The sequence below is a fragment of the Lucilia sericata genome, unplaced genomic scaffold, assembly GCF_015586225.1.
Source record: "Lucilia sericata isolate MDLA Ls3-8-SP2 unplaced genomic scaffold, ASM1558622v1 Contig000532F_arrow, whole genome shotgun sequence".
Taxonomy (NCBI): Eukaryota; Metazoa; Arthropoda; class Insecta; order Diptera; family Calliphoridae; genus Lucilia; species Lucilia sericata.
Window position 1 is genome coordinate 75,372 of NW_023994544.1, and position 13,199 is coordinate 88,570.

At 34.2% G+C, this 13,199-nt stretch overlaps 1 protein-coding gene across 1 annotated transcript; it reads left to right on the forward strand.

Moving 5' to 3' along the window:
- Positions 1–451: 451 nt before the first annotated feature.
- On the forward strand, positions 452–11,598 carry LOC119605912 (protein hairless). Its single transcript, XM_037959261.1, has 4 exons — positions 452–2,035; positions 3,001–3,234; positions 3,313–6,564; positions 11,545–11,598. Exons 1-4 carry the CDS (start codon positions 730–732, stop codon positions 11,571–11,573), a joined length of 4,821 nt encoding a protein of 1,606 aa, XP_037815189.1. The 5' UTR covers positions 452–729; the 3' UTR covers positions 11,574–11,598.
- Positions 11,599–13,199: the final 1,601 nt, after the last annotated feature.

The window sequence follows — 13,199 nt, forward strand, 5'->3', positions numbered from 1 at the left end:
CAACATTCAAGGCGGTTGCTAAAAATGTTAACTCTTCTGAATAGACAGACTACTAGTGTGTGAATACAAGTGGGGGAAAATATACGACGAAAAAAAATTAAGAAATAAAATAAATTGCAATAAAAAAAAAAAATTATAATCCTTAAGTTTCAATAAGTTTTAATTTTTACTTACATTCCAATATAATTATAAAAATGTATTTATATATGTAAGAAATTACTAAACAAGTGTTTAAAGTCTATTTTGAAAAAAATTACAGTGTGGTTTTCCTCGAAAGATTTTTAAAAGCATAATAGCAGAAAATGAACAAAAAATTGCCAAAGAGTAAAAATAAAAAGAGAGAGAGATAAAAGAAAAATTGCAATACAAATAGATGCAAAAAAGAAAAATAAAAATACAAAAAGGAAAATACAAGACATTTTAATTAAATAAAAAAAATATATATGAACATACATATGCATAGTATATGTACAAAACATAAATAAAATTATTGCAAAAGAAATAGTAGAATTCTTTTTAATAAAACAAAGTTGCCAATTCTACAAAAGTGAAAAATAAAAAAATCTTATGAGAAGAGCTGAAAAAAAACAAAACTCTTCTCACATGCGTTTGTTGTGTAGAGTAGAGAGTGTTGGGTTTTTGTTGTATTTCGAAGGATTTTGTTGTTAAAATCATTTGTATTAAATTATTTATCTGCTGTCACATGTGTAAACTATTACTGACGATGTCATGAAAATTTTGCAAAACGAAACCACTAACAGCAGCAACTCTACGACGTCTTCTCCAAATTCAAAAGAAAAGCAACAGCTTCCAACGCAATCATCTTCCTTGCCGCAGCAGTCGCAACAAAACTTTGTAGAGAAACGTAAAGCAAAAACATTGAAAAATAAAATTCTACAAAATGTTGCACAACAACAGCAGCAGCAACAAGAATTACAACAACAGCAGCAAAATGCACTCATTGTCAATAACAATAAATACCATACGCTATCAGCAATGACAGATGAGCGTACAACAACAACTAATAATATCAACAATACGAAAACAAATAAAACCAACAACACTAATGATAGTAAAACAACAACTACACATTCGTTAGGGGAGACCTTAAAAGATTCCTCTTTGGGTAATAGCAATAATAACAACGACAACAACAACAAAAACAGCGATTTAATTATTGCTGAGGCGGCAAAAATTCTTTTAAAAAATGGTTTAAATGGCACCAATGCTGCCGCAGCCGCTGCTGTTGCTACTGCCACAGCCACCTTATTGACAGCTGCTGCTAATTTTCATCAGCTGCCAACAGTTACTAATAGCTCCAGCTCCTCCTCCTCCTCATCAAATAGTAATTTATCAACATCTATTTCGTCGACTTCATCCTCCTGCCCATCATCCACTGTTTCTGATACATCTGTGCTAGCCGCCAACGTGACAACGGCTGCTGCGGCTGCCCATGCACAATTAGTGGCTATAGCAGCAGCAGCTGCTGCTGTGAATGCCACTAATCACAAACGTTTAGCTGCTGCTCCTACATCCTCAGCATCCTCTACTTCTACAACCTCATCCTCCTCCTCCTTGTCCTCCAGCAAATCTCCAAATCAAACGATAAACAATGGATTATTGGCTAATGCTACTGGCACTCAGACCACAACAGCTACACCAGCAACAACTGCGCATTTTCAAAAACCTTACAAAACGAGCAGCTGTAGGAGCACCATGTCCTCTGCCATGGATACGGGTATTATTGATTATACCATAAATTCTAATAGTAATACATCATCGTCATCATCATCTACTTTGTCGCCTTCAGCAGCTTTGTCCTCCGTTATTAATTTATCTGCTTCCGCCAACAGTAGTAGCAACAATTCTAATACTGCTCACCATAAATTACATAACAATAGCAACCTTTCCCATTCTAATCGCTCTGATATTGGCAGGCCTCCGATATCACATAATCATCAAACGTCTAATGCCAATAATCATAAAAATCCTGTGTCGGGTGGTGGTGTTGGTGGACGTTTACAGTTCTTTAAAGGTAAGATTTTATTTTTAAGTCCAATAATGAGAAGAAACTTTTGTCACATTTTTTTTGATATGGAGAGAGCTTTAAATATATAAAGATTGGGGCGATTAGGGATTCGTTTGTATAGCTCGGGTTTCTGGACTTCCCGGTGAAGTGAATAGTCTAGAATTATAAACTTAAAACTAGGGGATCATTGCTTTAGGAGAAGAGACATCAGGGGGACGCCAATGGGGAGTTGTATCACCTCTCAGGCTTTTTTGAAACTAAACTAAACTGAGAATTGAGCATATACTTTGCATCCTTCTAAAATACCGAATTTCAGGTTGAATTGTTTAGAAAATAGATTCCTTGGCGAACTGGATGAAATTGCGGAACTTATCCCTCGCAATCTAGTAGGTTTTAGCAGAGAATTTAGTAATCCATTCAACTGGGATTTATACGTGTATTCAGATTCTCTTAAATTTCATTCTTTAGGGAATTGATTCGGTGAAACTTCTAGATGGAAACCCCTTGGGTATCGACCTGTTTCTATTCCTCTCTGCTCTTTCATTATATAAGTTTTGTTTTTCTAGTGTTTGGTTTCTATATGTTTAAATTAGTAATCCATTCAACTGGGATTTATATGTGTATTCAGATTATCTTAAATTTCATTATTTAGGGAATTGATTCGGTGAAACTTCTAGATGGAAAATCGACCTGTTCTGCTCTTTCATTATATAAGTTTTGTTTTTCTAGTGTTTGGTTTCTATATGTTTGAATTTTTTTATAAAACAACACTTTTTACACTTAACCTATGATATTATTCATTTGTAATCATCCTACATAAATATGTCCTTACTAATTTTGTAAACAGAATACATATAGATAAAGCAATCCAAATCTCCCTAAAAATGTTTCTAAAATATAAAACATTTTGTTTAACAGCAAAAAAAAAAAAAAAAAATAAATAAATAAATGAAAAATAAACTCTATTTCAGATGGTAAATTTATTTTGGAGCTAGCACGATCCAAAGATGGTGAAAAAGGAGGATGGGTTTCAGTTCCTCGCAAATTTTTTCGCATGCCATTGGCAGCAACATCATCTACCGTAACACCATCAGCTACAGCATCTACATCTGCTGCAGCAATACCATCACCTTTGGCATCATCTCCAGCAGCCATAGTTGGTGGTGCATCATATCCAAAGAATGAATGCTCCAACTCTTTAAGTTGTAAGTATTATTACAAAAATAATAAGAAAATAGCACTAACGCACTAAGGTTATTCTCTTTGTGTTTATTTTCCCATAGTTTCTGATGATAACAGCTCGTTGCAATCGTCACCATGGCAAAGAGATCATTGTTGGAAACAAGCGGCGCCACGAAAAAATGTGTCAAAAGAATTGACGCTATTTTATCGTAGGCCCGCATATCATAAACTTACAACACAGGCTCTTTTGTTGTCGCACAGAAAACGTAGAAAACCCTATGATACGACGAAAACACTCGAGAATGGCTTAATATTTGTTTTAAATAGTAAAAAACAGATTCTGCAACAGCCACACTCACAACAACAAGTAGATAAATCTACTATTCCGAATAAAAAAGAGGTGGCATTAAAAGAAAACATTGATAAGACGGCAGAGAAGGCAGCAGACGAGAAAAAGAATGAGAAGGTGGATAAGGGCGGAGATGCTAAGTGTATTAAATCAAGTACTGAGGATGTTAAACATGAAATTGACGACGGCGAAAATAAAAATAATGGCGCCAAGGAAGAATTTGACAAAAGTTCTGATAATAAAGCAATTATCAAAACTGAAAATGAAGAATCGTCTGTTGAAACTGTAAAGGATGTTGATGTCGAAATGACAAAACTCTCATCGCCTTGCAAATCGACTGAAAATGAGGCCAATATTCAGAATTCAGAGGCAATAAAAGAAAACGATGAAGTTGAGAAAATGAATACCAGTGACTATAATGATGATGCGGAGGAGAAGCCGAAGCCGTTGAATCAAATAAAGAATTCAACAGCTTTGAACGGCAACGTCTCGATGAATAACGATTTGGCTGAGAAACAACAGCAGCTTGATACTGGTACGCCTGCAGAAGGGGCTAAATCGAAAACAGGAGATGAAGAAAAAAGACTTAAAAAGCATGAAAATTATAAAACACGAGCCAAGCTCACAACCATCGTACAAAAATTAATGGATGCTTCAACAACACGCCTAGCAGCAACTGCACATCTATTTAAGACATCTAATCAACAAACATCGATAACTACAGCTGCAACACCCATAACATCGTCATCATCTTCTACTTCAAATTTAAGTACTGCTTTGACATCTGGAGGAGCTAAAAATCTAAATTCCAAAGTTTCACCACCACCTAACACAGCTGCTTCGCGTCTAGTCGAATATCATCAACAACATGTATCGCCACGTAAGCGTATATTGCGAGAATTTGAAAAAGTTTCGTTGGAGGATAATGTAACTGGAGCTGCAGGCGGTAAACGTAGTCGTGCCAAAGGCAACAGCAATACCATAAATACATCCATGGCTGGAAACAATTCAAATATTGCCTCATCGTCATCGACTTCAACGGCCAGCAATAAATCGATGAGTTTTAATGCGCACAACGTAAATACACCAAAATCAGCTACAAGCACGACTTCTTCCACGGCTCCCACTAAACTATATAGTTCATATAGCATACATTCTCTTTTGGGAGGCGGTTTAGCTACATCATCTTCATCATCATCATCAACACCAGCTGCTAAAAAATCTACAGACTCGCCTGCAACTATCACCAGCAGTGCAATGGCTTATTCTCCTTATCATTCTGCATCATTTCCTTCGAATTCGCATTTAAATAATTCACCAAAATCTCCAGATGGCCACAATATGGGTGGCGGTGGTGGTAAATCGCCCTCAAATTCAGCCACTAAATCGAAACGATCACCTCCCTATAGCTCTCCTATGCGTGAAACTCAGTCAAGAAGTCCAGTTAATAGTGGAGGCTATGCTGATTATAGTGGCCGTCGATCTCCTAGATCAACACCTGATACTGCTCATAATGCTTTTAACAAAATGAGATACGCTGGCGGCAATGGTGGGGTGGGTACAGATACTGTTGCTTCATCTTCAAACCATCACGTTCAACATCATCAACATCAGGCCCATCATTTACAGCAGCAGCAACACTATCACCATCAGCCACAAACATATTATTCACCATATATGATGTCTCCACATTATGTACCGCCACTTTCAGGACCTAGCGCCCTCTCGCCTAATGCCTCATCAGCAAATGCGCCCACAACGTCTACGACGAGTTCGCGTTCACCACGACATCATCCGTCGGCATTTAGGGCTACTACGCCAACATCGGCATCTGCCTTGAGTACAACACATAACATTCCAAACACACAAAAGGGAGATTTATCGCCACAACGTTCAACTACGGCATCGCCACGAGAAACTACACCTCGAACTGTACCAAAAAAGACTGCTTCAATACGACGACAATTCGCTTCACCCACATCAGCCACTCAAAATCATAATAGCAGCAATTGCTCCTCGCCAACAACGACCATCGACAGTCGCAGTGAAGACCAGATGACGAATGAAAGAAGAACACCAGTAAATACGACCACAACACATCAGCAGCACCAACAGCCGCAGCATTTAATGCAAAGAGGCTCACCAGGTAATCCCAGTTTGGCAGGATCTCCAATACATCCATATTCGTATTTATATGCACAGCCACCCAACGGTGGTAACAGTCCACATTCTTCAAGTGCTGCTCCATCAAACCACCCATCATCTGCAATGTCGCCTTCTTCGGCAAATGCTTCAGCGGCCGCTGCAGCTGCTGCAGCAGCTGCTGCTTCATACATTCCAGCAGTTGTGGGATCACCGTATTACCATCCATACATCTCGACTTTGGCGGCAATGCGTCATCCACAAATGTGGATACAACACTATCAAAGTGCTGCAGCAGCTGCTGCAAATCCAGCAGCTCTAATGCAATCCCGACATCCTGCCATGTTGTCGGCAGCTGCTGCCGCTGGAGCTGCTGCTCGTTTGTCGCCACCATATCATGGTTTTCAATATAATGGTGTAGGCAATGCAGCTGCATTAGCAGCCGCAGCTGCTGCTGCCGCTGGTTTCGGTAGCACAGCTACTTCTCCTCATCATCCATCGAATGCATTATCACATCCTAATTCTATGTTTAATCCCATGGCAAATAGTAGTTTACATGGCATACAACATCCAGTGACGACAATGCAAACAGCAGCAGCAGCAGGTTTAGTCCCTGTATCAGCCGCAGCGGCGGCATTGTCTGCAGCATCATCATCACAAATGACTGATACAACTGATCTTTCTTCTAAATCATTATCGAAGAACCATTACTCCTCCAGCGCCAATACAATTTCAACGTTGTCATCTTCATCAACGGGAACGGAGGGAGGAGGTAGAAGTGGAGTTGGGGGTGGAGCGTCAGTGACTGGATCTTCTGGAAATTCTATGTATACCATTAGCAATAAGGATGAACAAAGTTCAGGTGAGTTGAAATAAACCAAAGAGAAATTGTGTAAATAGGTGAATATGTGCTACAATGTAGTTTACAGTTTTGACTATGTATACAGCCCAGGAAATTGGCCCTTAGCTTATCCTTACCATTATTAAAGGACACCATAAATATCGCACTTATTATCAGAGTAAGGAGAGCGTTCAAATTGATTTCTATCTAGAGAGATATTAATTCGAGCAAAATAAATTATTTACTTTATTGTGCATATATCTTTTTTTCTCTTGAGTTTAAATATAAATCTCACGAGAAATATTTAAATTTATAGAGCGGAAAATACATTTCTTCTATGAAACGAGTACAAATGAATTTATCGGGAGTTTTATAATATTGTATATAAAGTCAAAAACTTATTTCTTCGCTCAAGCATGCACACACACACGCTCATCTTTTTTCGTTTTTTTTACGACCTTACACACATGCACATTTTTGAGTTTTACTCAAATTCTATTCATTTTGATATCTCTCGTGAGATGGATTAAAAAATCAAACCACATAGATATCGCTCATGAAGTGAACATGAAAAATTAAGAGTTGAAATAAAGCTCTTCTCGCGAGTTTAAAAATAATTCTCGTGAAAATGAGCTGTATAACGAGAGAAATAAATAAGATAATATTAACGAGTGCAAAAAATACTTACTCTGCTTATTATACGTCGTATGCATGTGAATATTTTCGCATAACATTAGTTTTTCAATGATATTTTAAAATCTTAATATTTTTAACATTATTTTAAATGTCCCCTTCAGAAAATGACTTTAACGCTTAAAAATACTAATTGACCCTACCCCCCTAATAAGGTCCCTTTCAGAAAATGGCTTTAACGCTAATTACAATCTTAAAAATACAAGTATAGCGAAGAAATTCGACACACATTAGTTCCTTGCGAGCCAAAATCTTTCTGTGAAATTTTGTGTGGGTAGGTCCATAATTGACCCTCCCCCCATATAAGGTCCTCTTCAGAAAATTACTTTAACGCTAATTACTGGCTTAAAAGTACGAGTATAGAGATTAAATTCGATATATGTAAGTAAGAAACGTTTATAGGAATGTAAATGGAAATGGCCGGGAAGTAATATTCGCTGTAAACATGTTTTATATGAACCAAAATCGGTATAAAAAAAATTATGAAAAATTGTATAAAAACGGTCACATAAGGTCCTCTTCTGTTCATTTGATGAGTCATATCACCCCGGTTGTTTATATGGGAGCATTCCTTTTACGGCATACGGTTTGATGGTGGGTATATGTCTATATACCATATATATATAGATAGACTAGTCTATAGTCTAGTCTATAGTATAGCTATAGTCTTCTAGTCTAGTCTATAGTTCTATTATAGTCTTAGTCTAGTCGATAGTATCAAGTCTGTCACTTCTATAGTCTAGTCTATAGTCTAGGTCTAGTCTATAGTCTAGTCTAAGTCTAGTCTATAGTCTAGTCTTAGTTAGTCTATGTCTAGTCCTATGTCTAGCTTAGTCTAGTCTATTCTGAGTCTAGGTCTAGTCTAGTATTATAGTCTCTATATCTGTCTATAGTATTCCTATAGTCTGTCTATATAGTCTAGTCTAGTCTCTAGTCTAGTCTATAGTCTAGTCTATAGTCTAGTCTATAGTCTAGTCTATAGTCTAGTCTATAGTCTAGTCTATAGTCTAGTCTATAGTCCTTGTCTATAGTCTAGTCTATAGTCTAGTCTAAGTCTAGTCTAGTCTAGTCTATAGTCTAGTCTATAGTCTAGTCTATAGTCTAGTCTATAGTCTAGTCTATAGTCTAGTCTATAGTCTAGTCTATGTCTAGTCTATAGTCTAGTCTATCGTCTAGTCATAGTCTAGTCTATAGTCTAGTCTATAGTCTAGTCTATAGTCTAGGTCTATAGTCTAGTCTATAGTCAGTCTATAGTCTAGTCTATAGTCTAGTCTATAGTCTAGTCTATAGTCTAGTCTATAGTCTAGTCTATGTCTAGTTAAGTCTAGTCTATAGTCTAGTCTATATAGTCTAGTATATAGTCTAGTCTATAGTCTAGTCTATAGTTCTAGTCTAATAGTCTAGTGTCTATAGTCTAGTCCTATAGTCTAGTTCTATAGTCTAGTCTATAGTCTAGTCTATAGTCTAGTCTCTAGTTCAGTCTATAAGGTCTGTCTATAGTCTAGGTTCTATTAGTCTAGTTCTATAGCTTAGTCTATAGTCTAGTCTATAGTCCTTAGTCTATAGTCTAAGTCTCTAGTTTCTAGTCTATAGTCTAGGTGATAGTCTAGTCTATAGTTCTAGTCGCTATGTCTAGTCTATAGTCTAGTCTATTAGTCATGTCTATAGGTCTAGTCTATAGTCTAGTCTATAGTCTTAGTCTATAGTCTAGTCTATAAGTTCTAGTCTATAGTCTAGTCTCTAGTCTAGTCTATAGTCTTATAGTCTAGTCTATAGTCTAGTCTATAGTCTAGTCTATAGTCTATAGTCTATAGTCTAGTCTATAGTCTAGTCTATAGTCTAGTCTATAGTCTAGTCTATAGTCTAGTCATAGTTTAGTCTTAAGTCCTAGTCTATAGTCTAGTCCTATAGTCTAGTCTATAGTCTAGTCTATAGTCTAGTCTATAGTCTAGTCTATAGTCTAGTCTATAGTCTAGTCTATAGTCTAGTCTATAGTCTAGTCATAGTCTAGTCTATAGTCAGTCTATAGTCTAGTCTAGTCTAGTCTATAGTCTAGTCTATAGTCTAGTCTATAGTCTAGTCTATAGTCTAGTCTATAGTCTAGTCTATAGTCTAGTCTAGTCTAGTCTAGTCTATAGTCTAGTCTATAGTCTAGTCTATAGTCTAGTCTAGTAGATCTATAGTCTAGTCTATAGTCTAGTCTATAGTCTAGTCTATAGTCTAGTCTATAGTCTAGTCTATAGTCTAGTCTATAGTCTAGTCTATAGTCTAGTCTACTAGTCTATAGTCTAGTCTATAGTCTAGTCTATAGTCTAGTCTATAGTCTAGTCTATAGTCTAGTCTATAGTCTAGTCTATAGTCTAGTCTATAGTCTAGTCTATAGTCTAGTCTATAGTCTAGTCTATAGTCTAGTCTATAGTCTAGTCTATAGTCTAGTCTATAGTCTAGTCTATAGTCTAGTCTATAGTCTAGTCTATAGTCTAGTCTATAGTCTAGTCTATAGTCTAGTCTATAGTCTAGTCTATAGTCTAGTCTATAGTCTAGTCTATAGTCTAGTCTATAGTTAGTCTAGTCTAGTTCTATAGTCTAGTCTATAGTCTAGTCTATAGTCTAGTCTATAGTCTAGTCTATAGTCTAGTCTATAGTCTAGTCTATAGTCTAGTCTATAGTCTAGTCTATAGTCTAGTCTATAGTCTAGTCTATAGTCTAGTCTATAGTCTAGTCTATAGTCTAGTCTATAGTCTAGTCTATAGTCTAGTCTATAGTCTAGTCTATAGTCTAGTCTATAGTCTAGTCTATAGTCTAGTCTATAGTCTAGTCTATAGTCTAGTCTATAGTCTAGTCTATAGTCTAGTCTATAGTCTAGTCTATAGTCTAGTCTATAGTCTAGTCTATAGTCTAGTCTATAGTCTAGCCTATAGTCTAGTCTATAGTCTAGTCTATAGTCTAGTCTATAGTCTAGTCTATAGTCTAGTCTATAGTCTAGCCTATAGTCTAGTCTATAGTCTAGTCTATAGTCTAGTCTATAGTCTAGTCTATAGTCTAGTCTATAGTCTAGTCTATAGTCTAGTCTGTAGTCTAGTCTATAGTCTAGTCTATAGTCTAGTCTATAGTCTAGTCTATAGTCTAGTCTATAGTCTAGTCTATAGTCTAGTCTATAGTCTAGTCTATAGTCTAGTCTATAGTCTAGCCTATAGTCTAGTCTATAGTCTAGTCTATAGTCTAGTCTATAGTCTAGTCTATAGTCTAGCCTATAGTCTAGTCTATAGTCTAGTCTATAGTCTAGCCTATAGTCTAGTCTATAGTCTAGTCTATAGTCTAGCCTATAGTCTAGTCTAGTCTATAGTCTAGTCTATAGTCTAGTCTATAGTCTAGTCTATAGTCTAGTCTATAGTCTAGTCTACAGTCTAGTCTATAGTCTAGTCTATAGTCTAGTCTATAGTCTTGTCTATAGTTTAGTCTATAGTCTAGTCTATTGTCTAGTCTATAGTCTAGTCTATAGTCTAGTCTATAGTCTAGTCTATAGTCTAGTGTATAGTCCTTTTAATAGTATAGTCTAGTCTATAGTTTGAAATATAGTCTGGAATATATTATTTAGTCTGGACTATAGTCTATAGTCTGGACTTTAGTTTATATATTTCACTGTGGACTAGATTATATTCCAAACTTTTGACTCGATTACAGTATAGACTATATTCCGGACTATAGTCTCACTATAGATTGTAGTCCTGACTAAAGACTATAGTCAGGACTGTAGACTATAGTCCTGACTTTTGTTCAGATTATGACTGTAGACTAGATCATATTCCTGACTATAAGCTAGACTAAAGACAAGACTGTACTACATAGACTGGATTTTAGTTTACTAGACTATTGTCTTCGCTATAGACTAAACTATAGTCTTGAAAATTGACTATACTATAGACTTGACTATAGACCAGACTATAGTGTTGACTATTGTTCTATTCTATTCTTTAGTCTAGCCTCTAGGTTTGACTGTAGTCTTCCCTGTAGTTTTGGCTGAAGTTTGGCTTATAGTCTTAACTAAAGTCTAGCCTATAGTATTGAAAAAAATCTGGTCTTTAGTCCGGACTAAAGTCTGGCCGATAGTTTGGCCTATAGTTTTGACTATAGTAACTAAAGGCTGTAATATAGTTTTTACTATATGCTCGCTTATAACATTGACTCTAGAGTGGCTTATTTTCTAGAGTATCCTCTAGTCTATGATTTAATCAATTAATAATTGTAGATAAACAAAACTTCAAAATGTCTTAACTTATTTTTTGTATTTCTTATTTTTATTTCCAGATGTACCATTAAATTTATCGAAACATTAAATATAAAAATATGGTTTCCATTCATTAAAAACAAATACACACCCTATAGAAAAAATAAACTATAAGTAAGTGTTTATTATAAAAAAAAACAATTATTACATATATGTATTTTACTTTGTTTACAATTTTAAGACTTTAGTTCACTTTTTTTAATAAGTTTAAATATAATTTCATAGAGATTTTTAAACGCGTTGCAACAAAATTATATATTAATTAATAACAAAGGTGTATGTATATGGAACTGTATGTATTATACTTAATAAAGTAACTATTATAATAGTAAATTCAAACAATAATACATATATATATATATATATATATATATATATATATATATATATATATATATATATATATATATATATATATATATGAAAAAAGTAAAAGAGAACAGAAATATATATATATACATATTTTACAAAACTTATATTTATATAAACATGGAAAATATTTACAGATAATTGAAAGAAAATATAAATATTTTTTATAACTATATAGTAAGTGTAATTAAAATAATGACAAATCTTTTCTTTTGTTTTAATATACATTTGGTTTTTTTAAACTATAAAACGACAAATATTCCTTGGTTTTTTATGCTGTATGAATCTCAAATTAATACAAAACTTAAAAATATGGTAAACAAATATACAAAAATATATATATAAACATATATTTTTTATAATAAAATAGACTGAATTTTTATGCAAAAAAAAAAAAGAAAACAAAACTAAAAATCACTGCATTTTACAGAATTTTCCACATTTATATATATAAAAAAAACAAAGAAACAAAAAAATCATTGTGCCTTTTTTGTAAACAAAAAAAAAAAAAAAAAAACTAAACGAAAATACTTGACAAACAGTAAAGAAAAAATAACTATTTTGACTTGCAAAAATATATATGTACATAGAAGTATATAACATATAATTATTTATATTTGAAGAATATTTTTTTTTTTTTTTAACAAAATCAATTATTTTAAATTGCAAAACGCGCAGGCGCATTAAGGAAAAGTAGAAAACAAAGACAGAAAAATATGAAATAATGAAAGGATCTTGAAAATTTGCAAAATCGAGAAAAGTTGAACAGAAACAGAAATAGTTGTCGTTTTTACATTAATGTCAAAATTAGTTCAGCTTTTCTCAAATATGGCTACAAACTAGGGTGATCGATTATTCAACATTTTCCAAAAACCGGTTTTCGAATAGTTCGAATAGTTGACATTTAAAAAAAACCGGTTGATATTTTTCAAATTCAGAAAAAAACCGGTTAACCGGTTTTTCATTATAATTAAAAAAAATATATTTTAATTTGAAAGACTTAATGTTTATGTTTAAATTTGATTAATAAAACATGGCCCGAAGTGATTTTTAACAATTTAAAAGATTATAACTTTAGATCTAGTCGTCTGATTTACATTATTTCTTTAATATAAAAAAATTAGGAAAAAAGTGGGATACTTCTGTTAAACATAAGGTACTATGTAATCCTGGCTTATTTTAAAAGCCCTGTTTAGGAAATTTGCATAGGCATTCCAACTCTTCCATAAAATTTCAGCCGTAAATTAATTATTGTAATTGGAATATAATCTTAAGATTGCTAAATTTTATCAAACAGTTATCAATT

What these genes read in the sequence shown, in the direction of transcription:
- LOC119605912 (XM_037959261.1), top strand. Translation starts at nt 730, where the DNA reads ATGAAAATTTTGCAAAACGAAACCACTAACAGCAGCAACTCTACGACG. An exon ending in ACGTTTACAGTTCTTTAAAG is followed by an intron (nt 2,036 to 3,000) that starts GTAAGATTTTAT and finishes ACTCTATTTCAG; the next exon opens with ATGGTAAATTTATTTTGGAG. An exon ending in ATGCTCCAACTCTTTAAGTT is followed by an intron (nt 3,235 to 3,312) that starts GTAAGTATTATT and finishes ATTTTCCCATAG; the next exon opens with TTTCTGATGATAACAGCTCG.